The 26,959-nt window shown below is 43.7% G+C and overlaps 4 protein-coding genes across 4 annotated transcripts; all 4 read right to left on the reverse strand.

The window, feature by feature from the left end:
• Positions 1–324: 324 nt before the first annotated feature.
• On the reverse strand, positions 325–1,993 carry N7510_006633 (uncharacterized protein; the record flags this gene model as incomplete). Its single annotated transcript, XM_056978559.1, has 2 exons — positions 325–531; positions 1,487–1,993. 2 exons carry the CDS (start codon positions 1,991–1,993, stop codon positions 325–327), a joined length of 714 nt encoding a protein of 237 aa, XP_056834591.1.
• Positions 1,994–3,920: 1,927 nt separating this feature from the next.
• N7510_006634 (uncharacterized protein) lies at positions 3,921–4,555 on the reverse strand (the record flags this gene model as incomplete). The annotated part of the gene is made up of 2 exons (XM_056978560.1): positions 3,921–4,360; positions 4,414–4,555. 2 exons carry the CDS (start codon positions 4,553–4,555, stop codon positions 3,921–3,923), a joined length of 582 nt encoding a protein of 193 aa, XP_056834592.1.
• Positions 4,556–5,621: 1,066 nt separating this feature from the next.
• On the reverse strand, positions 5,622–6,858 carry N7510_006635 (uncharacterized protein; the record flags this gene model as incomplete). Its single annotated transcript, XM_056978561.1, has 4 exons — positions 5,622–5,696; positions 5,770–5,939; positions 5,990–6,752; positions 6,814–6,858. The coding sequence occupies 4 exons, from the start codon at positions 6,856–6,858 to the stop codon at positions 5,622–5,624; spliced, it is 1,053 nt and encodes a 350-aa protein (XP_056834593.1).
• Positions 6,859–10,679: 3,821 nt separating this feature from the next.
• N7510_006636 (carbon-nitrogen hydrolase family protein) lies at positions 10,680–11,783 on the reverse strand (the record flags this gene model as incomplete). Its single annotated transcript, XM_056978562.1, has 4 exons — positions 10,680–11,020; positions 11,074–11,197; positions 11,257–11,604; positions 11,649–11,783. The coding sequence occupies 4 exons, from the start codon at positions 11,781–11,783 to the stop codon at positions 10,680–10,682; spliced, it is 948 nt and encodes a 315-aa protein (XP_056834594.1).
• Positions 11,784–26,959: the final 15,176 nt, after the last annotated feature.

Consider the following 26,959-nt stretch of genomic DNA (forward strand, 5'->3'; position numbering starts at 1 on the left):
TTTATATGAATTATATTTTTGAAAACTACGAAGAATAATGTTGAAAGCAGATCTGTCCGGGTTTCGTCACCCGTGACGCTTTTCTCATATTGCCTAGATTATGAACTACACGTCAAAAAGCTCTGATTGTTAAAATTCCGGAATTGTCCTTCGCGCTCGGTCTTCAAAGTCAACGAACTTCCTGAACCAATTGGTTTCTCGTTGAGTCAGCGGGCTGAAAGTGTACTTTCATCGGCCTGCTCATGCAGAACAGCCCCACATAGATTCTTCAGCAAGCAAGGATTTAGTAATTGCGGTCAAATGGATGGCGAATCAATCTGTATTCTACCGAGAGACTGTCTGTCTTGTGTCGAGTTGGGCCTTCTCAAAAGTGCATCGCCCTAATCTCGCAAGCTCGGTTGTAAACTTATCAAGAAATTCCAGTTGCACCATTTCGGCCAGAGTCAGTCTGCGAATCGGGATTTTCCGAAGCATTCCGGGGAAGTTGCCAAGAAGTTTTAGGTCCTCGGCAGCTGAAATGCCCGTAGGATTCTCAAGCAAATTGGAGAATATCCCAAATATCGCTGTCACGGGATAAAACAAAACAACCCTTCAGTAGAAAGGTTAAGTCAGCGATAGAGTACAGTGTCAAGACCAAGGCACTATATTACAAACCAGAAGCATTCGGACTTTATAGCAGGTAATGCTGTCTGTAGGTAGAGGATGGAAGATCTGCACGCATTGACGGATAGACTGAGTCTGCAGTCTATTCCTTCTTTTTCACGATGTGTATCTTTCGTCAAGCCTAAAAATCGAGCGCTCGCTTGATGGACGACAGACACGCAGTGATAGTAAGCAAGACGTAACATGATCGCTTGTGTGTTTAATGTCGTGCTCACTGGCGTGTGCTGAGAGAAGAACAAGGTTGGACGAAAGTCCGGATGAAGGGACAGCCTCCATTCTTCCAGTGCACTGTCGAGCGAACGAATGTTTGAAATGATTTCTGCTGGTGCCCTAAGAAAAGCACTAGCAGAGTAAAGGGTGTAGTAAACTCTATATTTGATCTTGGAAAGTCGAAGATCCCAAGGAAACAGAGCCACCGTATATGGAGTTATCGAAATCGTGGTACGTTGGATGTTCGAATTTTGCATCTCTATGTACCCGGCAGGCAATTTCAAATCGCAATGAGCATCTCCGATGGACGGGGGTCGGCCTGTTCGCATTGCAAGATCCTTATCAAACGAATAACACATCCAGAATAGGTCCCGTAGATGGCACTCAGAGTTCCTTTTATCGTATAAAAGCGGACCTGGGCGTACATGAGCATCGAATGTGTAGACGAAACGACTTGCAATCGATACAAAAGTCTCCGCAGAATGCAATTCGCCAGCAAAATATTGATATTGAATCTGACAACACAGAAGAATTGTCAGATAAGGGTTTCACAGCAAGATGTCTCGTCGTCATCATATAGGGAAAAAATGTAGGAAATACTCACAAGCATAACCAGTGTCTGCAGTCCATCGCTTGTCATTTCTTGTATTACGATTGGTAAAAGCCTTTCAGCTTCATTGGCATACTGCAGCGAAGGTATTTCTTCTGTTACCCCATCATCAAAGCCGAACAGTCTCACTAGTGCAAGGAAAGCATAGGTGCATGTCCTAGCGCTAACAAATCCGTGAATGCCGCGTTGCCCGTATGCCAAATTCAATGTTTTGGCCAAAAGTGATCTGCTGATAACAGGAAATGCTAGGCATTGGAAAGAAGAGCAATAAACGGAAACTAAGTTCTCAATCAAGGACCGAGGAGGCAGCTCGAACACGGTATGCAAAGATGGCAGGTTTTGAACTGAAAGTCCACCGGTGTTTTGCCATGGTAGCCGAAATGCGCGTAAGACATCAGGCGCCATTCTAGTACACGCCTGAGACTCAATCCATTGTTGGCCTTCTTCGCTCATCAAGGCGGTTCCATTAAGAAGACGCAATCCTCCTAGAGCAAATGGCGACCTTTCCATGATGGCTCCTCGGGTGACTGGATCAAGAGCTGCTGAGTGAGAGAAACAAAACGATAATTTAAGTTATAATTTGCTTACCACCGGCGTTTGGATCAGCCTTTCCAGCTAGAACAGACTCCAATCTCCTCATCTTCTCTTTCTGGTGCAAGCCGTTATTCCTAGATCAACGGGTCAAAAAACAGGCTCTGATATTGAAAGAGGGGTTCCCGAGCAGGAGAGGGCTATAGCTAGTCAACTGCAAGATCGCACCTTTTCGGCCCATTCTGGGTCGTTCGGTCGTAGGTACACGCGAGTGCATGATGCCTACACCAGTTGCACTGTGGGAAGGCTGCATCACACTGAATCTATTTGGAATCAGTGCCAAACAACCAAAATTTTTAAACAAGAGACGGAAAAGCCATCAGTGACAGAGAAACAAGGAGGCAAAGGTAGAAAATTGCGTGTGTACCTTCCTCTTGTAGCATGAATCGCACGCCTTCAGCCGGCGTCCCCGCATTGCATTCACGGCAACTAAGTAGATAAGAAACTAGCAACAAGGACGGATCGGCAAATTTGAAAGTTGCGATGCTTAAGGGAGAATGCATGGGCTGTTTCAAAATTGAAACCCCTCGTGGTTCATGAAACTTCGCTCGCCCCCAGCGCTCCCTGACTTTGCCACTGAGTCAGCCGACTATGGCCCAAGCTTGGAGCTTGCTCAAAAGGCCAGAGAGGCCTAAATGCTGTTTATGGTTGGCTGAAGAGACCGGTCCACCTAGTCCTCACCGCCCATGATTCTGCGATTCCCGAACCAGAACCAAGGATAAATTATATCTTTTTTTGCTGTTTTCCATAGGAAATTTGGCGCCTTAGCAAATATAAAGGAATTGTCTAGCGTTGTTCATTTTTATCTCGTCTCTCAAGTCCACGCTTATGTCTGAGGTGCAGTTAGCAGCATCCTTTATTTCTATTTCTGTTCTAACGTCATTTGCTCTGGTGACCTGACTTTCTCAATGATTTACCCATGGCTTCGCGGGGGCGGCCGGCAGACACCTTTCAAATCAATATTTTAGAGCAATTCTGTCCGGGGTTTCGCCACTCGGGACGCTCTGATAGTTAAATTCCGGCACAGTCCTTCGAGCTCGGTCTCCAAGGTGAACGAGCTTCAGAGCCAATCGTTTTCCCGTTGAGTCAGCGGGCTGAAAGCGCGCTTTTATTGGTCTGCACATGCGGGATAGCCCCACATAGGTTCTTTAGCAAGCAAGGATGGTTTTCCCATTTAAGTGTAGTTGTCGAATGCCAGCATGGTGGATCCCTGGCAAAGGTTGGTTCAGCACTAAACTGCTCTTGTTTTTCAACATTCTTGGCATTGTGCGATCATTTCGCTTATTATGCATTTTGTACTACAAAAGAGATAGCCAGGCTATCTCTAGAAAATCAGACTTCTTCTATCTTGAGATTTTTGACCACATGCCAGCATTACCACCTGAATCAGGTAATGAGTGGTAGATCTAGTTTCCAATTGGTTCGATCGCCCCACCAGGATTCGACAGAAAACTCTAAGAAGAGGGACAAAACTAAGCAATAAAAATAAAAGCAATAAATTCGAGTAAACAATGTCTTTCATCAGCATCAACATCCTCATAGTATCTGCCCCTAAACTAAGCCTTCGAATTCCTAACTGATCTCTCCCTGCCCTAAATAGCCTCTCAACGGATACCTCTGAAGCTGGGATCGCTAGAAATTCCCTCGCGGCCTCTGCCATTTGAGGGTATACACCCCTATGGATGCACCACCAATTGCATAGCCAGTCTGGATCCTCCGTCCCTTTGATAGTAAGCAGGGGACTATCAAAGTACTGATCAATATCAGAAACTAATCGAGATCCCTGAGGCTGGAGCTTATGAAGCATCCGCATCCGCATTGACTGTGGAATCGACTGTGGAATTGACTAGGGAGTCGACTGGGGAGTCGACTGGGGAATCGACTGGGGAATCGACTGTAGTGGATATCGCTCATGCAGCATTCGACGAGTCTCTCGCATGGTCATCCAGGAAGCTTCTTGATCCTCTATCTCATGAAGTATGAGGCCACCTTTGACCTCGGGATCAAGGATTAAGGCTGTATAATATGCCTCTGAGTTATCCATAGAGTCAGAGTACTTTTGGTACTTCTTCATGCTTGCCCTCATTGCATTTGTAATATCATTATTATATCCCACTAAGACTGTATCTTCTAAAAGATCATGAAGCGCATAGTAAATTGGGATAGTTGGAGTGATTTGTGGCTTTGATATAGATACTGAGTTCGTCAAGTCATTAAAGGTTTTGAGAGCCCTATGAACCTGACCAAGCCATTCCCATTCTACATTGGTAAAGGGAGGAATTTCACCTAATTAATCAACTAATTAGTGGTCCAATTATATAGTTTGATTGCTTACTTACCTTGTACAGAGCAAAATCGATTAATCTGACGCTGAGCATTGATTCCATCATCAAGGATTCGAAAGGTAGAATTCCACCGTGTCTCCACATCACACTCAATGAATTTATTATTAAGCTCCATTGCATCACAGCTCGAATTCATTCCTGCCTCCGTTGAGGGCTCCGCGAAATCCAAATAGCAAGAATCAGGAGTCTAGATAATGCTGATTAGGAGGATAAAGAGGTCGAATTCGATTGTATATTATCACAGATCTCATTAGCTTCTGAAATACTTCCAGATTTTAAGAATCGAAGAATATCTTTAACAATCAAGTTTAGGATATGAGCTAGACAGCGAATATAGCTATCAGCTCCACGGAATCGAATTGGCTGTAAAGATTTCTTTTGCAAAATTTGCAAAGTGAAATGAAGCTTAGAAACCATCTCCTGAATGTTTGAGGCATTATCCCCAGTGATTGTAGTCAACTTTAACGTGAGATCTAATTCTACCAAGGTTTTATAGACCGTGGCAGCAATATTCTCCCCTGTATGAGGTCCAAACATTTGACAGAATTCGAGAACCTCCTCACAATAGGAGAAGTCCTCTGTGAGCCAGTGACCTATAATGATTAATCTACTCTTAATTGCTCGCAGCAATCGCAGAGATCTTGAAACGGGCTCCATTGGTAAAGTCCTTACTTAAATACCGGTCAGAAAGCCCACCAACACCTACAAACAGGCAGTGGACGAGGTTCTCAAAGCATTTCAGATGGCAATGAATAACGTGCTATTAGTAACGCAGGAAAATGCACTTCTACGCGCGACGAATGAAATTACCACATTCACTATGTGTTTTGGGGTGGCCGATTCGCTTTTGAATTACGTTAGTGTCATGGCCGCTTGATCGACGACGGCAGCAAAGCGAGAGGGAACACATAACACTAAGAGAAAATAAATAGAGTTCGGGAAGTGGCTTAGCCTGATAAGTATACCTCTTCGATGGACCTCTGCGCGTTCATTCTGATTTACATATATATCCAGAATGATGGGGAGAAACAAAAATAAAAACGAAAATGAACGAACGGAAATGAAGAGAAAGAAGCCTCGTTTGTGCGCTCCATACCGAAATGAAAATCATGCCTCGAGTAACGCTATCGGCGCTTCGGTTGGTCTGCCTGTCTTTCACTCTTGATGAATGATGTCCAACGCAAATTTCTCGTAGATCAGATTCATTGATCTAATTTCGCGAGCACATCGTTCTCTTTGATGAACTCCTTCCAAGTCTTCAATGACAATCCAGGGATCTTAAATCAACTGTTAGAATATTATCATGACAGCTGCAGCATAGCAGATATATGCCTTTCACACAAGACGCACCTCAAAGGCTTGAATAAGATTCGGATCATCATAGATTTGTCCACACTCTTCAAAAATTTGGAGTTGTTCAGTATAGTCTAGAGCCATCACTGGGCTCATTCCACCACTTATGAGGCGGCTTTGGAATTGTGCAGGCGTGATAGATTTATACACCGTCGCGATACCCAGGACTGCATACCACTATTAGTTACCACAATTAGTAGTAAACACAGGAACTTACGTCTGCCCATTTCACGCAGTTTTTCAGCTTCTGATAGCGCTTCGGCGTAGAATGCAATGGACTTTCTAAAGTATTGTGCCCCATTTAGAATAACAAGGCGGACCAATTTTCCGGTGTCTGTGATCGAAACATTCGGTAGCAAAGTATTTTCGCTATGTAAAAATGAAAGCGTGTAAATACCAGATTCCTTGACCCTTAAATTAGCTCTCTGCAGTAGGTTGTGCTTAGGCTTTATAAGGCAAGAACGACGAGATGGAACAACATTGGTAGAAATCACCTTCTTCGGAAGATACCATTTCGGCATTGTCAGACAATTCTCGAAATAATTCGGGAACAGTATCGCAGTGGTCTTTATCCACAGATCAGGATACTTGGTCTTAATATATTCAGTCACGTCGGCTTTGCTTTGCCAGTGATGAACGTTCAGAAACTTCCCATTGGACACTTTGACTGGATCAGGCAAGGTGCCCCACAGGAAGTGCTTCAGTGTTGGAGTCGCAGCTGCAGCATCCGCAATGGCTTTGCCTTGCGCAGTTTCTATGTCTTTGGAGCCCGAGGAATAGAAATCCGTCATTCCATAGAGGACCTCCGCTCCCTCAAACGCCTCTATCAATTTTTCAAGGCTGTCGTTGAGGTCAACAGGATGTACCTCGACCCCCTGAGCTGAGAGAGCTAATGCGGAGGGCTTTTTGACATCGCGCGTGAGTGCCCTGATGTGAAACTCGTGGGCATACTTCAAAAGTTCAGTAACGATTGACCCGCCCTGTGATATAGCAGTGAGTTTTGATTCTCAGAAAGAACCTTAGTAATTAGGAGCAACATACCTGGGCACCTGTGGCGCCTACAACGACAACATTTTTGGGAGACATAATGAGTCTTTTCACGTTAAAATTTGTGATACAGATTCAGTGTGAATAGATGCACTTTAGAAAGTGTTGTTGCTAGGAGCTGTCCTGTTGTTCCTTTATATTACATGTTTGTGAGAGAACCTGGGTCCTTTTATACCCTGTTCGTCACTGCCCTTCCGCGGATGAACAGTTTGTCATCTTTCATGTCACATTATCAAATAAAGGCGATTGTTACAACTGACTCAGCGGAAAATAACATAGGCTAGTTTGCTTGGGTAATTGAGGGTTCATCGAATTACCATATTTTTCCCAGGTGGAGCAGGTCCAGTTACCTTGCCCTGGACTTCAACAACGACCAGGTGGACCCAGCAATTTAAATGTCTCATGGGCTGTTCCCAATACTAAGATAAAATTGCTCACATTTTTATCAAGCTATTCATAGATTTTCTATTAAGCCATTGTATCGTCTAATATAATAGCCGAGACAGAGGCCCCCATAATGCCCGAGCGACTTAAGGCTGGAAATCAATCCCGTTCATACATTGAGCAGCTCTAAACAGAAATCAATACAGAGTCGGCTTGTTGGGCCTAGCCGCGCTAATTCATAGTCCCGATATACTTTCCATCCATTTTTCGCTGTCGCCGAGGTGAAATTAGTAATAATGGAAATGAAGACCAATCAAAAGTTCACTTAGCTCCGCTGACTCAACGGAAAAACATGGACAAATCCTCGTCATTGCAACCTCAGTGATGAGGGCATTATATCACCGGACGAAACTGGACTCTATCTACCGCATGTTTAGTAGCAGCGGCAAAAATGACTTACTCAAGTCAATACTTGTTTGAGAGAAAATCCCTCACAGATCCTACATGACAAGCAGTCGTTAGGTACCCAAAGTAACTAGGAAGGCCTATGCGCGGTCTAAGAAAGATAAAATATTATTCGATCGCTTTTTCCAAGTCATCTTGATGGTTGGCTTATTTCGAAGCAAATGCATTGTGTACTTCAAATTTGCTCTCACTATTTCGATAAAAAGAATACCGAAGGATCATCGATTTACTGTACTTGGTAATATCACTTAGTAACTAAAATAATAGGCCCGTGCGTACCCACACCGCTCGTGTTGGTCCGCCAGAGCCCCGACGTAATTCCAGTGCCCAACGTAACTTTTGAAGGTATTCGGCTCTGTCGGAGTCTGAATTTCCTGTATTCACTAGTAAATTTACTAGATAGTGTCATGTGACAATGATTGAAAACGATGGTACTCTGGTCTAGCTATCATGTCCATATTTATAGTAGAGAAGCGGAAAAACTCTACATAGTGAGATCTGGCCACACCGGGGCACAGTTCCCTGATGGGGAATTCCCAGATGGGTAAGCGGACAGATGCGGCAGCTGGATAAATTACTAGGGGCCATTATTCTGACAGGCTCCATACCTTCACCCATACCAAGAATTCTTCGTATGAAGCCATTGAAAAGCGTATCCAGGCCGCCTGTGAAGTCGCCAGAGCTCGAAAACATGCGAAAATCGCATCGCTGGCGCGTGAGTTCGACGTTCCCGTATCCCGGCTGCGGCCGCGCCTCCAGGGTTGGCAACCTCGTACGCAGCGCCTTATCACCACCAGGCGCCTAGACGACGAGCAGGAAGCAGCATTAATCCGCTGGATCGAAGCTCTTGATGCCCTCCATGTTCAACCCACTGCCCGTATGGTAGAAGAGAGCGCGAATGCGATGATTCGGAGAGATGCTGAAGCGGCTGGAAATCCTATATCCTCTGTTAATAAGATGTGGATATATGAATTCATCAAGCGCCTACCAGAGGGCCTTCATTGGGTATAGCAGAAGCCAGCGGAGAAGGAGAGAATCGAGGCCGAGGATATTAGTATCTTGCAGGCCTGGTATGATCGTCTCGAGCCACATGTGAAATGTATCCCACCCTCGAATATCTACAATTTCGATGACACTGGCTTCCAGCTTGGCTAGGGAAAGCCTCAAAAGGTGATCAGTCGCAACCGGCAGCGTATGAGGCTTTTATCGGGCGAACGAGGTGATCTCTTGACTGGTATTGAGCGCATTGCAGCTGATTGATGGCTAATGGAGCCACACTTCGTTGCACTACGGTGCATCTAGAACGATGGTATGATGGCGAAACGCTCTCGGAGGGGTCACGAGTCGCAGTATCACCATATGGATATTCTAATAATGCCCCGCAATTAGTTGGCTTCATTTCTTCCAAGAGCATATACGAAATCGAGCTAGCAGTAGTGGTCAGCGGCTATTACTATTCGATGGCCATGGATCACACCTTACCTGGGCGTTCCTTTATCTCTGCGAACAGTGGAATATTATCGCTTTTGCCTTCCCTACGCATACTACACATATCGATCGTTCAGCCTCTTGATAGAAGCCCGTTTCGCGCCTTGAAGCAGAGATCCCTCATGAAATACAATATGATCGCCCAGTAGGGTGGAGACGCAAAGGAAATTGGCAACTTCTTCCGCGAAATCACGGGGATTCGACAGCAAGCTCTGACCTCCCGTACGATTCGGAATGCATTCGCCGATCGTGGTATTATCCATTTAATCCAGCTCAGTCATTGAACGTCTCCTTCAAGTCCTGACATATATTATTCATTCCATTTTTAACCCACATTCTTATTCAGTATTTAGATTTTTCGCCTCATTTGATAACGATAACCCCACATAAATATGTGTTATCTTCTTTCAACTTCGATATTCACCATATCCGCCCCTCTTCTTGAGTCTGCTCAGCATTCTTCACCTATGCTTCTTCTTTCATTCCTCCCCTTTCATTCTTCAACACTTCGACACCTGTCCCTCCCTCCTTCCCAGTTCTATTCTTTGTGGTGTTTTGTCCTGAATTGCGCTACACTGAGATTCAGCACATTTTCCGATCCTGTCGAATTGCGATCTTTTTGTTGTCATTCACCACGATTAGCCCGACCTCCAACAATAGTTTCTCAGTCTGTTGAGGTGAGTAGCTCTGTCATCTGAATCAAACCGGTACTATCTCACACAGACCACCTGTAGGTCTTTGCAGTCATCTTCATTAGACGCCAACATTGCCCTTTGCCCACGGTGACCTACTGTCATAGATTGCACAGGTCAAGTATGATTGTACTAACCGTCAAACCCGTTTTTTCTATTTTATCGCTCACAATTCTATGTCAAATGGGTCTTCTAAGTGAACAGGACAGTCTTCGTGGCCAAGCGTGGTAATGCAGCGCCGTTCTCCAAGTCATCACAGGCTCGATTGGTGGCTGATCTACTGATGCGAATTCTACTAAGTGACGTTCAATATTTATTGAACAAGAGGGACTCTGATTTCAAAGCGTGTGGCAAGTGTACTAGGCAAGCCAGAGATCTACTCGAGTTCGGAGAGCTCTGATCCCACTCTGATCGGACGCTCATCGTAGATGCCGAGACGGGCAGGCCAGGCCTGGGCAATATTAATTTCATTGAGAGCTGAATTGCCAACTTATTTGTTCTTAGCCAACACATTGCGTTCCTTCATTCTAGCCGCCGTTCAATTTCATGTCCTTTCCTTGCGAGTCAGGACCAACTGCTGCTACGATCGTTGCTGACAGTTGGACTTTAGCGCCCAACCACTGAAGATGGAGCTTGGCTGAACTAGTATTAATTGTACTAATTAGCTATCGCTAATGCGCAAAGTAGGTCTCAGAAAGCTTCCTTTCAACTAGGTAAGATCTCCTTGCGTATTAATAAGCTTTTACTTATTTTTACTGTAGCAAACAGTCATCTCCGTCAATTTAACACGAGATTCCAATTTTGTGTCCGGCCAACATTAGGTTCGACTTTTCAATTATTCCTCACGTGCTTTTGCTCTTCTGCATTCACTCCCAGCCAAAGCAGGTCTGGTCGACTATTATGTCCACAAGAATCCAACAAAGCCTTTTCCTTCAGAATTTGATCAAAATCCAGATCAGCATAGACAATACCCTCTTCCGTGGGCGTCAGGTCCTCCGTTAGTTTTCGTCCATCTGGACCGAAAATGGCACTTGAGCCTCCACCAGGTGCATTGAACACGTGGCCATCATTTGTTACCAGTTTATCCACTCCTTTGTCACTGATGGTGTTTGTTGAATGTAAAGTAAACGCCTGCGATTCTATCGAATACAACCGAGAGGCTGCTTCAACTCCTAGCGATATACACTGTAAGGCCCATACGAGAAAAGTATACTAATCAACTGACCTTCTTTAGACATAGAATATGCACTTGATCCGCCAGGGTGCGGCACGACGGGCGGCCATGCGGAAACGTGAATCTCCTCGTTCTGGAAAAAAGTGTGATACTTCAAGAGGGGCTGGTAGTGTTCCTTGATAACAATCAATTCTTAGTTTTCGGATTTGTGGTTTCGCAATTGCGCTTTCTTACTCCACAGGAAAGCGCTCCAACCCGTCCAATCGAGGTTTGCACCACATTTCGCAATGAAGGCCCATTACCGTCTCCGAATATAGTTCGCTCCATATGAACCGGTTTCAATTTTCTTCGTGCCATTAGAAGAGCTCCGTCGCTATTGATCGTGCACTGGGCGATGTAGACAGAGCCACAATACCGTTCTGAATACCCAAGACAGACAACTATGTTGTTTTCCGCTGCACACTGACAGATTTCTGCCATTTCATGGGAGTCATTCATAAGAGAATTTCTGAAATATTCAGTGTTTAGCGTGAAATCGATTGGTCGGCTCCTAGTAGAGTTAATTAAGAGAATACAGAAAAGCTAGGTCTTTAGCAATACCATATCCATCCTGGATATCCGGGTACCCAAAGCTCTGGGAAAGCCACAATTTGTGCCCCTCCCTGAGAAGCCTGGCTAATCAACTTGCAGGTTTTTTTGACGGAAGCCTCTAAATCGAGCCACTCGGGCTCAGCCTGTATCGCGGCACCTCGGATATGCATGGAGCCACTTGCTGAAATTTGAAGCCTATTGACTATAACTTTCGGGACGTGTGATTTAGAAGGAGTTTTGAAGAGTCTTATAAGGGCCTTATGTCATGAGGTAGGGTGGGCTAAGAGTGCCCTATAAATATTGCCTTGCGCTGAATATATTATGAAGGGCCCCACTTTTCCGGCATGTTTATTGGTGTCATTGATCAAGACCTTTCCTGACAAATCATGACGACCGCGAAGCCATGAACAGACTACCGGCGGTACAATGTGGTGACGCCATCACCGTAATGCCGAGTTCGTATTCCATAGGGGGCAATTATCGATTAACCTTTCGAATTACCCGAGACTCGTGACAAAATTTATATTGACAGGTAAGTAGCAGAACATCTCGGCCCCCCGGAACCGCGATTTTGAATCCTCTAGTATGATAGCCAGAGCCCTGTGATAACAAGGAAATTCTGTTTACCCGATTCACTACCTGTAGCTATCACATAAATGAGGCAAGAAAGCCACGGAATAATATCCTAGGATATTTTGGCGGAAGAAGAACCTGTAGCGCGTTATGGGTGCAGTGCCTCGTGCTTGGCTCGAAAGCATTATGTAGTGTTTTTTGTCAAAATCTGGGCGTACGACAGTCCCACGTGGACGTATAATTCACGAAGAAATAAATCTCTGATTCAGATAAATCTGGGAATGCCCGACAATTTAGAGGGCTCACTAACTAGTAAATGACTAATACATAATAGGAAATATTGGTGAGGGGTAAAATCCCTGTATGTGATCTGTAGGAATTCCAATTCTTGACACACCCCCCAGGGAGCTGGGTTGAGCGAGCTCCCTGGATTTAAGCTCAATTTCATGGTCAATTTCTGACCAATGAGCTGGCCGTAACCTGATTATTCATCGATCAGGTGGCCAATTTGCCTCAGTCCAAGCAATTCCACGAAGTGCTCATGTTTTTGACGCGGAAGTGGTTTGGTCAGGCCATCAGCAATCATTCTGGCTGTTGGAACCCATTCAATTCCTAGGTCCCCTTTCTGAATTCTTTCTCTCATCCAATGACGATGGATATCAACGTGACGAAGTTTTGTATTCATTGGTGAATCATCGACAGTCAAAAGCCTGACAGTCTGTCGATTATCGCATTGAATCGGGATCGCATGGGATGCTTTGAAAGCGATACCACCTAAAATCCTCTGCCACCATAGCAGAGTTTTTCCAGTTTCTGATATAGCTAAGAAATCTGCCTCTGTGGTAGATGTCGTGACTGTACTCTGTTTGGATGCCTTCCAATCAATTGGGCCTCCGTACAATTGGCATATATAGCCGTATGAGCTTCGTCGATCTGGATGGTCTACGAATGAGGCATCACTGCTCATCTTTATAGTGATCTGATTGTGGTCTTGGTTTTGATCCTGATCCTGATCCTGATCTCCATAGGGAGATCTATATTCGATTGCGAGATACCTTGTATGATATAGGTAGACCTCGCCCTCACCCGCGGGTCACTCGTGGGTGACCCAGGGTCACCCACGAGTGACCCGCGGGTGATCAAACAGGACAAACAGTAGGAACTCATGGCCTACATATTTTATGTAGATTTTGGCTGTATTTTTGAGTATTTCGCTTACATCGTCTAGTTACAGAGGAAGTTTACAGTGTGCATTTCACATAGATCAGATAAGAAGAGGTTTGTTTTTAGATCAAATCAGCTACAGAACTACATATTGTGCTTTATATCGCTTCATACCCATCAAGAAGTCTTGAACGTTTCTGGACTCTTCCTGACATACACTGCTGATATTAGGTAGTGGAAGGACTCCTGTATCTTCACTTTCATCCTCATCTTCATATCTATCGCCCTCTTCTAGTGTAGATATAATACTCATTCGCTGCTTACCCTAGCTTCGCTCGCTAGGAGCTTGATCTGTGTATCATATCTGAGTAGAATCTCCCTCTCCTGCTCCCTCATCGTCACTGATTAGATCAAATTCACTCGCCTGGGTATCGCTTTCCTCCCTAGCCGTCTATATCTCTTCAAACGAGAGGTACTTATTGTGACCGGATGTTAGATCAAGAAAGAAAAATCAATAAAGAATTCAATTTGAGTACGTAGTCGACGGGAGATCCAAGTGAGAAAGGGAAGAAGAGACCGAAGAAGAGTCTCTACTTATCTACAACAGTCTATGCCCTGTGTCACCTGTCAAACGTAGTCTTCAAACGCAGTCTTCAATCGCAGTGATGCCAAACGCGGACCCGTCAAGCGCGGACCCGTCGAGCGCGGTCCCGTCATGCGCAGTCCCGTTGAGATCCCATCAAGTGTGGTCACACATCAGAGCGCCGTGATAAGCTACCTTAATGGCTTCTATTCTAGCCTCTCAGTGATCCACTCGCTAGGCAGACGGAGAGGATATGACTGAGCTAAACCCCGCTTTCGACATATTACTTGATTTGCCCTAGCGCATAATGAGCCTAGTGATTGCATGCATGGTCGGGCATCTGAGAGTGCATAGCTGGCTGAAGACCTGGTAGGCATTCGGCGGCACTCAGCTACCGCAGATTCTGGCGGAGCTGACGACGGTTTATAAGCCGTAATTGATTCTAGGCTTAGAAATTCCGGATTGATACTAAAAGGGTGCGGAGTAGTTTGCTACAATTTTCCCTTAGGATTCTAAGAACCAGCATGGTCGAAGCTGGTTGTCTAAAGAGGGAGCTCCGGCCAAAAAGAGTGCCTCCATTCCTAATCCCGAATAGGGCAACAGACTTTTGCCATCGAGTACGGACATATTACTCATGAAATAGAGACATTCTAGTTGTATGTATGCCAGAAGTGGTATAAAACTGATACAGTGACGCTCCTTGATTCACAGACTTTGGCAACCTAGTTTCGCGTGGACAACAGGTCGTCCATGCTATCCTTAACCCTTCATTCCTTCCGCAGAGCCGGGCACAATATAATGCTAACAAGAATGAATAACTCACAATTTAATGTGAAGATCAATAAAAGAATTTGATTTACATTTCCGTGGCCTATACCAGAAATTAGTTCTGTTCTCGTGTAACCTGACCAACCTATGTGACGGTGTATGCAAGGGTGCATACATACATACCAAAAGCTTGGTGGCCCTTTTATTCCTATGAGGTGAAATGACGCCGATACATTGGACTATGTCCAATGGTACCTGCATTTTGCCGAAGTCGAATATTAAAAGAAGCTCTAATCCTGTACAAGCTTCCCCTCTGTTACCCTCAATTCACGCAATCACAGCAAATTCTTACATTGATAGCAACATCTCTGTAATAAAAATCCGTCTAGGAAAGTGTTCTGTATGCTTCAGCCAATTGTCAGTCAGATATATTCTCGCTAATGGTTGAAACAACTTGCTTAAAGTATCTTCAGCACGAACGACAATGAAGATCACCATAATCGCCATCTTCATCGCCGGTCTGGCGAGGGCTGCTACTAAGGGTTTGTTTAAGACTTTTCAGCCTTGTTTTGAACATAGCACATTGCTGATTCTATTCGAGTTTAGACATGCAAACCGTTGGAGTCGCTAACGGCCAACCTGCCCCTGATGGGTGCTACTGGGCCGGAACTGCCCCTTTCTGCGAGGGAGAGTGCGCTAGCGGAGACGCGGAATGCTTTCTAGATAAATGCGGTGATGGCTTATGCTGTGTTACTGGTGAAAAGAAGCTTTGCTGCGAACAGGCTTCTAAATGCCCTACTTAGGACTAGATGTCGCGTGATTAATGGTCAATTTGCTGATCTGCTAAGACTCAATATCAGGGTCAGTGATGGTTAATCATTTGTCTACTTTCTAGAGAGGGTTGAGTGTCAATGAAATAAATGAGATTATTGGCAGACGATGCGTAAAGAGGGAGGGCCTTGCCTAGTTAGGTATTAATATTACGGTCCTCGATAGAGCATATCCGTGCAACGGCTAAATATTCAACAAGTATCAGGGTTGCTAAGACTTCTATCATTTGACGCATCCTGGGATAGCGATAGTAGGGGCATGTTTCCGATTAGATTATCGGTTTAGCTACATTGTAACTATAACTTTCCTAAATTACAAAGACCTCGTAAATTAAGGGATCGTCTACTCGCAAGACACTTTTAACTACCCGCAAGACGCCGAAAAAAGATGGCAAACTGGTCTTGGATCACCAATTGACACCAGATCGTTTTTCTCACCTAGCCAATCTAACTCAAGAGTGCTTATGGCTCTTCGTTAAGTATCCATCAGAACTGAAATGAGCATAGACTACAAATACGAGAACGGGCCACTATGATAATGATTCACAGGCAAGCCTAAAGCGATAGGTTAGAATATAGAGAACCAGAATTGCACATAATATTCAATTGCCCCTCCAGGGGATCTAATGTACGGAGCTAGGGAATTAGATATGTGATGCTGCCTCGAGATCTAGTGAGAGGTCTTCTTTATCGCTGATATTTGTCTCTTTGTAAGGATATAGATTCACATGGCTATCGAGAAGAAATTAGCAAAATCTTTGTTGCGTGAGTGTTGTCATAGCTGAAGGAATACCTACCAGACAGGACAAGTACTCGACACTCTGAGCAACTAATAATTAACACACTCCTTGTGAAACCTGTGACCACAGGGCAAAATTCGCAAGTATTGATTATTCTCAAAATCATTAGTACAAATGGGACATGTTGAATGGCATGTCTCAATCGTTGCAGACGCTTTAATGTCGGATGGAGTACCATTTAACTGAGAGAATCCGTGTCTCGCCCCTATATACCCTGATCCAGAATGCCTCAAAGGACCGTGCCCAGAGTCCGGACTTCTCTATGCATTCATTGGTCCTAGATCCCTCCGCGCCCCACCGGTATGCCTCTAAGACGGAACCGTGACGCGACGCGTTCGTCCTTATTGTTGATCATCCAATAAATGCACCATATGGATTTGAAATAACCAAAATCGTAAAGACGCCTTTTCTTTTCTATCACTTACATTACTTCTCTATTATAGACTCTATCCTATGCCAACTAGACAGCCAGTCGACCGCCTGTCTACTAAAGCGATCATTCTTCTCCGTCCTGAAGCCTCATCTGATCAATAATAGGAGTAGGGATGGAGCGATTTTGTTATCTTCCAGAATATAAGGTGCTGATTTGCAAGCCCTGCGGGCGTGCTGTGGCACCCACCCATCTTCACACCCATCTCAAAGGTCACCGGAAGGAATGGCCGGGCTTCGACAGTCCTACCGCGGTGTCTCAGCTACACGAACAGCTAAGGGAGTTTCCTTTAGCTGATCCTTTTCAGCAACCAATACCACTCCCACCCCCAACGTCCTCCGCCTTGCCTAGCCTACCAGTCGAAGATGGACTAGGCTGCAAGCATTATCCTTTTGTATCTCGCTCAGAGGAGAAGATGCGGAAACACGTACGGACCCACCAGTCTATACCAGCCCGTCGTCTAGGTCGACCACGGAAAACAGCCGACAGCCTAAAACCGGGTCGATCAATCGACCAGACTCTCTAGGAAAAGGTTTATTACTAGCGCTTCTTTGTCTCTAGCCCCTAGAGTCGATTCTTTCAGGTTGCTCCGCCTCTTAAGCCCACAAGTAATCAGGTCGATCTTATTTGCGCCCAAGTCTATAAGCAGATCCGGCAGTATGAGCAGAAGGAGACACAGTATAACCAAATCATCACGACGGATCGTGACTACAGTAAATAGGCCTTGACATTTCCCATGGGACTAAAAAATTCTTAGTCCCGTTGCTAGGTCCCATTAGTCCCGTGGGAATTTTGGACTTTTAGTCCCATTTCCCACTAGTCCCACGGGCAGTCCCATGGGACTCATGGGAATTCCCATATGGTCCCGTACTAGCATAACTCTGCCAAGAGTTACCTGAAACGGATGGATAAAATGCTTAGTTATTATGATAAAATACCTTTTTTTACGCCTGTATTAGTCTGTTCATGATCAATGTGAGAAAATATATATTTACACTATATATGTTGTGGATTTTCGACAACATTTAGTAAAACATTAAAAATTTATTGATTTCTTAGAAACCCTCTTTGATTTTTGTATCTTTAGATATCTTATGCTTTAAATATTCTATTTCCTATTAATATATAAACAAAACACAGGTGGTTAGTGAGTAATATAATGATAAAGAAGTCTACAAGTTGAAATCTTTTTAATAGAATTGAGGGGGGATGGGCCACACCCCTAAATCTAAGTAGACGGGAATTCCTATTAGTCCTATGGGAGTCCCGTGGGAATTCCCGTGGGACTCCCACAGGACTAATAGGAATTCCTATAGAATTAACCAATTAGGAGATAGTAATCGTACGCTAATATATTATTTTATGATCTATCACCACGCTATTTTATTTATATTTTTCCTCTTAGTCGCGACCTATAAGTCAGAATCTACAAGAGGTTAGTCTTCAACGATTCTCTTCCTTTAATCTCTTCCTTATAGCCTATACCCCCCTTTCATTATGTCTCAAGTGAGTCAGTATTCTGAAGCTAGCCCTTCCTCACAGATTGCCTCGTCCCAAATCAACGTCGATTATCCAGACGATTACCTTACTCTCAGTCTTAACGATCCGTCCCTTACACCAGATCAGTTAATTAGCTAGTAGACTATGATCTCTATCCCAGCCTCAGATTTCCCTCCTCCGATCGCTATTCCTCCAACCCTTCGACGGATTGGTCCTGACACGCGAAAGCCCTAGGTTATCTATACTAAGATGTACAAAAATGACTTCCTTGAGTAGTGGCTTCAAATAGCTGGCGCTTCTCCGCTACTTCTAATACATAAAGTCAATTTCGAGGCAAAGTATACCTCTGTAGCGTGGGACAATTTCGACCAAGTGGCACACCATATCACTAGGAAACCAATGGCTCTATGTTGGAGATGTGGGAAGGCGCTCCCACACCTATTAGGGACAGCGAATAGGGTAAATTCACTAGCACGGCATTTCAAAAGCAAATCATGCTAGAAAGCTGGTAATAATACTATAATTCAGCAGAATATATACGAATCATTACAATTCGTAGTATAGTACTCTACAACCTATTATTAAGATCAAAGGACTAATCGATTAATTTTGGAATCAGACTAATCGCGCTCCTCGTCCAAAGGTAGTTTTCGACTAAGAAAAGTAGGAGCGAGCCTAAATCAACTTCATCGCAAAGTCATAACTTCCTTTTTAGGTCCTTGCGCATTAAGACTTTACTAAACTTATCGAAATAGCCTAGCTTTCTCCAATAAAGCCTACACTTCTTTCACCAAAAACTGCACGGCGTCGGCTCTAAAAGATAGTTTAGGCGGATCAGCAAAAGATTCTTTCCCTCCTTCTAGCCAACGCAAAGCTTTCAATTGCGCTTGACTGCTAGACTTCACCGTTTCAGCAGGCATTTATAGCTATCACTAGCTATTTTGTCGACAAGGATTGGAATTACCATGAAATCCTTTTAGGATTCCTACCAATACACGGTCAGCACACTGGCGCTTATCTCAGCGAGACTCTATTAGAGTTATTTCAACAACATAAAATTGTCAACCGAGTGATTGCAATTACTACTAACAATGCCTCAAACAACAAAACATTAGTTAAAAACCTCTATGAATCGATCCAAAACCTTCAACTACCAGACTTTACACGAATTATACGAATTCCTTGCCTAGCTCATATGATTCAACTAAGTTTGAAAGATCTCCTTAGCTTAATGAAAGTAGACCTAAAGAACGATACTACCGCTACGAATTGGTCAGAGGATGACAATAGGTCTACTCTCCAGATAGCAAGAAGGTAGCGAGGAATCATCTACACACTTACAAAGGTAAGGTACTATAAACGCTCCTAGCCAGACATTATAACCCAGGTTTTAAGAAGTCTTTAAAACCTGGGTTATAATGTCTATAGCTAGGAGCGTTTAACTAACTTCTAAGCATGTTTTATCGAATGCGTCTTATACTTTTTTACTGTTATGCTTACTACTCTTATAGGTTCGCGGTTTTGCAGTTTTTATAAATGCTAGTCCTCAACGGCGGGAATTATTTTTGAATCTCCAGATCTAAGAGCTAAAGCTTACGCCAATCCAGGATGTACGCACTCGCTAGAATTCCACATTTCTCATACTCCAGCGTACTAAGCGTTTGTCTGCCACCTTTACGAAGTACTACGTTGAACATAGCCAGCCCCAATTTCGGTTGAACCCAGACGAATGGCGACAGATTGACTACCTACTTTGCATCACACAGCCCTTCTATATGTGGACAACTAGCCTCTTAAGGATCAAAGAGACTACTATCCATAGTGTGTTTAAGGTCTATAACCGGCTCTTCACTCACTTTGAGCAATCTCAGGCGCAGCTTCGACGAAAGAAGGTGCCCTAGAAATAGGCAATGCTTTAGGCTCTTAATGCTAGAAGGGAGAAGCTATCAGCCTATTATCAGAGGACTAAGGAAGTTCACGGCTACCTCTATGTAATAGGGACTATTCTCGCACATAAGCATAAGCTCGCCTTTTTCAAAGGGCCTGAGTGGGATAGTGATGATGCCGACTGGCATGATGTCTATGAGAGGTCTTTACATAGCTACCTCGAGGATTATTCAAAACGATAGCCTAATATCTAGCTACGACAAAAGGGCAAGGCCTTAATGCGTAGTGGTAGTAGTTTTGAAAGTCTTTTAGCAAAAGACAGACCAAAAATACCACCCTAACCAAAGACTGGCTAGCGGGATAAGCTCCAAAGTTATCTAAATCTCGGTATTTATTGTTTATTATTACTATGGATCATACTAAATACATACCTTATACTAGAAACTGAAGAAACCAATCCTTGTCAATTCTGGCGAGACTATAAGCACAAATTTCTAGCGCTTGCAGCCCTCACACGGGATGTTTTCTCAATTCCAGCTACTGGCGCAGGTGTAGAGCGTCTATTTAGTTTAGCTTGGGATATCTGCCACTATCGACGAGGCTCATTGAATACAACAACTATTCAAGATCTAATGATGCTTCGCTGTATCTCAAGATTTGACGTTGAATGCGAAGGGAATGATATATCAGACGAGAGTCTAAATTAGGACGAAATAGCAGAAGCAGATGAGGGGAGGGAGGCGCAACTTCCTGAATATACCCCTGAGCCAATCAGTGAAGATGAAGATGAAGCTAATGAAGCTGATAAAGCTGATAAAGCTAATGAAGATATTCAGGAAGATCAGGAAGATGATGATTCGGCTGAACATCCGTTGCCTTCTATGCGCCCACAAAGAGATCGGAAGCGTCGTAGGGATGCTGATGAATACGATGAGCATTGAGCAGTATAAATTAGATACTTAAAGATATATTCTCTTATTCGATCTTAATTGATTAAATCTTCACTTTTATTGTAAGCTAAATACTCAAAAAACAGAGCGAATCCGCATAAGTTATGCAAGTTACAGACTGCTTAATGTTTGCACTGTTTACAGTCCCGTGGGAATTCCCATATAGTCCCGCGGGACTGTCCTAGGGGGGTCAGTCCCGCCTCTTCGCAGTCCCGCGGGACTCTATGGGAATTCCCATATGGTCCTATGGGCAGTCCCATGGGACTAGTCCCGTGGGAAATGTCAAGGCCTACTTATTGTGTTAGCTAGCCGTTGATTGTCGAGATACTTCTGGTTCATATATCATCTTAAGCTCAGAGATAGCTAGGACTAATAGCTGAACTTTAGCTCGTGACTAGGTACTTAAAAGCTACTATTAATAGGGCTTAAGGCAATGTTTAAGACTATTACAATACTGTATACGCTAGTTATCATCCTAGTCCTTAGTAGAGAAGAACCGAAGCTTCTACTACGGTGTAAGTATTGTGCTAATTGTATAGAGGTCGTTAGGAATCTGATTAGTTATACTATAATATTGAGAGAGCTTCGTCTTAGCGGCGTAGAGAGTAGCTAGTATTAACTACTTCTAAGGGACTTTCTTTTGCTAGAGCTACTAGATTGACTTTTCTAAGTGGTTAAAGAGCTTATTATAGATGCTAAAGACTAGGTGGATATTCACATCTTTCGTCTGTGAGAGAAGGGAGATGAATTTGAAGAATGGTTGTATAATCTAAAGAAGATATTCAAGCTATCGCTATTCCTCTACGCTAAGGGCAAAATGATCTTGGCCGTAGTACTTACAAAACTTGTTAAAGATAGACTGTAGTCGCTTTATACGCCGGAGCATAAGAAAGGTCGAATTCCAGCGAGTCTTAACATCCTAAATAGAAACAAGCTTTGGCTCTTCTATTTAGAGGTTACAGAAGGCCTCTCGACGCTAGGGGCTACTATTGATATAAATAGCTAGGGTACGTATCTAATATAATGATAAATCAGAAAATGATAGAAACGTAAAAGGAAGGGGTATACCTTATTTAATGTGCTAACGATCTCTCTTTTCTACTACGTCGTACGAAGCGACTAGATACGAGCTTTAGACTACTCTACCTTAGCTATCTCGTTTCTTAGGTTTGCTTTTATTTGACTAAGGAGATCCTTTAGGCTAAGCTAGATGACATATATAATATATAGAACGCGTATGATCGTAGAGCTATTACTTAGCTTAAGTGACTAGATAGCTTTATTTATAAAGGTCGCTAAGGTATTGTTATTTGACGTATTATTAGTAGTAATTACGAGTACTCAGTCTATAATCTTATGTTATTAGAGAAGCTTTATTAGGACCTCACTAAGATTTAGACCTAAATAAGTGCTAGAAAATGGCTTAAAGCCAAATAGCACCTCCTAATACTCCTAGTCATAGTCGAGGAAGTAGCTAGTTACTACTATAAAGGCCTATTAAAAGGGAGACGTCTAACAATCTAACGCTAGTAAGATCTTTAAGTCTACTAGTAGGTATCATAGGATGCTCCGTTACTATGCCGCTATAAAGTCTTATAGCTAGGCTCGAATCGTTTTCGTAGTAGGAATATAAGGGCTCTATAGTGCAAGGTGCACAAAAGAAATAAGGTCATAAAGCTCTAGGTGTTCAATGAATTGAAAAGGAAGTTATGATATAGCAAGTAGTCTTAGAAGTTTATGCTCCTATTCACCCTAGGTAAAGACTTTAGCTTTTAGAGTGTGCTTTACCTAGTAATATTAGTATCTTATAATAGAGAGAGAGATTAAGCTTATAGCGTCCTCTATTATCTACTTAATGCTTAGCCTTTTAGTACTCCTACGATAGGTTGGGCCCTTGATATGCTTATTTATAGAAGACGTTCTATAGTAGCTAAGGGCTAGATGTTCTAGAATAGTAGCGTATACCTTGTATATAACCATAGGCTTCCTAGTCTTTATATCTACAACTTATTCAAACTACTTCTAACACTTAGATTAGTGATTTATGCCCTAATATATTCGTTTTGTCGTCCCATATTCTATCATTAACTACTAAGCAATAAAGGCATCTCTTAATATAGTAGTATATAGAGTGTACTATCTATGCTAGTTAGGGCTAACGCGTTAAAGGCCGTTAGGGATAGAAGGTGTTAGTAGAGGCTAAGTAAAGTCTAAGTTAATGACTAAGGCTATTTAGCTTCCTAAGGTCTCTAGTGTGAATAGCTACGAATCTAGAGGGAAACTAAAGTAGAAAGGATCTAAAGAATTCCCCTTATAGATAGAGGAGGATAGAAGATTAGAGAAGTATAGAGACATAGTCATATAGCTTATAGAGAGACGAAGTATAAGGTTGAAGGAGAAATTAAAAGACTTATAGAGGGATCTTCTTTTGCAGCAGGCCGAAGAACACATCAAGGCCTTTGACAAACCCCTACGATGTTTTCAATGTTACGGCAACACCATCCTGCCAGATCATCGCCGGGCGCAGGAATGGAGCGAGTACAAATCAATTCTGAGGCATTTTCGAAAGAAGCACCTAGATGATCGAAGGTGTCACCTGTGCAGCGTTGACCTTTTGCATGAGATGCATCTTCGGAGACACGCCGAAGAGGTTCATCGCCTTTGCACGTAGCGAAGAAGCAGCACTTCGTAGTCGGGGAGGAGGGTGCGTCAACTTGAAAATTGTGTGGTTATTCTCTTGTTGAGTTTGTCCGAAATCAAGCTTCCAACGTGTGCCCATATTTAGTAATCACTTAGGATGATCGTATTTAGTTAGTCTTAGTTAGCTATACGAGGGCACGCAAAAGCGTAACTTGTGCAGGCATGAATTGGATCCTTCATATTTGATGAAAGGCTGGACAGCAGAGAAAAAATGCTCAGCACCTTTGTACAGTGGCGTGAAGCGGAACCTCTGCTGAACTTGTTTTGTAGATTGAAGATTTCGTTGGAGTCGAGAGTACAAGTTGTCATCCCCCGCATGGGACATTTGGAAGCCGATTATGAAAATCAGTGTGGGGGTTTTTCGTGTGGGCTCAGGGTGGGCTCAAGGTACGCTCAGGGGGTGCTCAGGGTTGGCTCCGGGTATGCTCAGGGGGTGCTCAGGGCACGCTCATGGGGTGCTCAGGGTATGCTCATGGGGTGCTCAGGGTATGCTCATGGGGTGCTCAGGGTACGCTCAGGGAGTGGTCAGGCGGCCAACACTCAGTGAGACCAACGTTTATTGTTGATCTTACGCCGCGACATGCGTAGTCAAACATCTTTCATGCTTCGGTGGCAAAGTTTTTGCACAGTTCTAAATCTATAACGTCTGTACTTGGAAAAAATGATTTGTTCCCGTTGGCTTTTTAGCAACGGTAATGTGCCTTTCTGAAAAGACTCGCAGTTATGTGAAGTTTCCCATGATATGGGCCGTAAAGCTAAATTAGATTCTTTGCGAGTTGATCATAGGCAGTAAAATACCATAATGTTAGACGTCGTGATAAGTGGTAGATTGAAATTTCCCTTTTGAGAGTTGCCCACATCTTCGCCTTACTATCTTTTACAGATATACTGCCATATTCGAAAACAGATTTCCCGCATACACTCACAAATTATTTGCCGAGCCCTATCTTGAAACACGTTAGCCTATATCTAGTTACTCCCCTAAAACCTCTGTCAAGTCGTAATCGTCTTGCATGCACGGTAATGAAAGAGTTATCGTTATAATACAGTAAACCTCGAAGGAATCTCGTGGAATATTCTCTGCAAATGATCCAAACAGAGTAGAAGGCCTGGCGATCTGGTGAGATCACTGCCTACCTCATCTCCTTCACCATGCCCCCAGCCTTCGTCCACAATCGTTTTTTACTTACCAAAAGCCCGTGCCGATATTCAAAACAGGTCTGGTTTGGTAGGAGATCGCGCAACTTTCTTTCCATGGATTGGATTATCTCCCCACTTGCGATTTTCATTCGTCACTAGTCTGTCAAAAGCTAGTATGTCCTTGAACCCCCCTATCATGGAGTCTAGCGCGAAGAGAACCCTAGCGGTAAGATATGCCGTAACCCGCAATATCACTGAAGTGTCCAATGGCGGGAACACAGTCACTCGTCTCGTTTCCTCTGAGTAGCTCTTCGTGTAGAGATTCCAATTCGGACCAAGCCTTGGCATATTTCATCCCTCTCAGCCTTTCTTTTTCGATGACTTGACTGATTTCTAAAGTGCCCACATCGTCGCTTTTCTTGCACAAAGTGGCTTGGCTGCTTTTCGGCTGAGGGCCTTGATATTGGACGTGAAGGCCCGTCTTGTCACTTTCTCCCAGCAGACCTGAAGCTCTCAGAAGTCGTTCCGGCGCCACGGTCAATCTTCCCTTTTTGAACACATATTTGGAGACCGAAGTTGCAAATACAACGGGTCGTGCTGATTTGTCTCTGCTATTCTCTACCGCAGCCCCAACGCACTGTTCAAAAGTCTTTCCCACCGACAATGTATGAGTGACCAAATCACTATGTTTGACGCTTCCTTTCTGAACAAAATGTGTCACAATATAGAGCCACTTCTGATCCCACGTAAGAATTCGTGACCATACTTCGTACCGCTGGAAAATTCGAATTTCTTTCTTGAAGCTTGTGGTAACAGATCCGATTATGGCAGCCATTATCCCCCGTTTGCCATCAGCGGCGAGCTCTCGGTCGACAATAGCGACTCCGCGATAGCAAAGATATGATAGAAGATGAGAGCGGCTTGCATCAAGATCCGTAAAATATGTACTATTCGACTTGTGGAGGTTGTAGTCGGCTTCAAGAAGTGGCGTGTATGTCGTAGTTATACAGGGAAGGAAAACCACCGGCAAGTCTTTGTCTTCGTGACGAGCTGATACAACATGGTGGCTTCTTTTTGTTCTGAAGAAGCTCTGGACGATTGGGCGGAAGATTCGATACTTTAAATTTGTCAAGTTCAGAACTTGCTGGAGCTTGGAGAGAGAGCTCTGAAATCATATGCATTTCGGTCGCGTTTGAATGAACACTTACGTGGAATACTAAGGGTAAATTCTTAAAATTGACCACAAGGAAGATTGTGAGCAGAAACTTCCAAATATCGATAAATTGAATCGAGTTCCAAAGCCATTCAATCATCTTGACAAATATAATCGATTCTGAATGCAGCGAGTGAAATTGAAACATTCGGGCAGAATTTGGTCTTGAAACCAGATGTAGTCAAATCACTGTGAAATTTGCATGTAATGGAAATGCATTGGACTAATAAAAGCCGACTTGGAAGAAAAAAAAATACCGCTGTGTGCAGGCGATTAAGAAAACTTGAAGGACCGGACACAGACAAAAAGAAAGTCTAGAGCCCAGGCGGTCGGGAAGCCGAGGCAAATTCGGCTGCGATATGGTCATCATTTTATTCCGAGAGCTAGGTTTATGTTGAAGAATTTTGCCCGATCCCGTGTGCTTGACGGCGGCATTGATGATGATCCTTGTTAGCAATACACTCCGCCTTTGATTTGGAACTCCAAATTTTTCCGAATTCCCATTCTTGAGTATACTGGCGGATCTGCGGCAGGGCGTACAGGCTTGTAGTGGCAGGAGGTTCTTCTCTCGAAGCTGACCGCCGTTGAAGGGTCCTTTGTAGTGAGGTTCGTATTGTAATGTATGAGCTCCTCTGTCACGTTGAGACCCAATTTACCATACCAAACAGGGGCAGCGTTGGGTATCTGCTGAACTACGTGACTCTAGTGGTAATTTACCACCTCTCAAGTCGGCATATATAAAGGGAAAAATGGCACAGACAATCAATCAGATACCAAACAAGCACAGTATATTAGCTTTATTCAAAAT

The sequence above is a fragment of the Penicillium lagena genome (genome assembly GCF_028827675.1).
Source record: "Penicillium lagena strain IBT 129212 chromosome Unknown utg000003l_segment0_segment0, whole genome shotgun sequence".
NCBI lineage: Eukaryota > Fungi > Ascomycota > Eurotiomycetes > Eurotiales > Aspergillaceae > Penicillium > Penicillium lagena.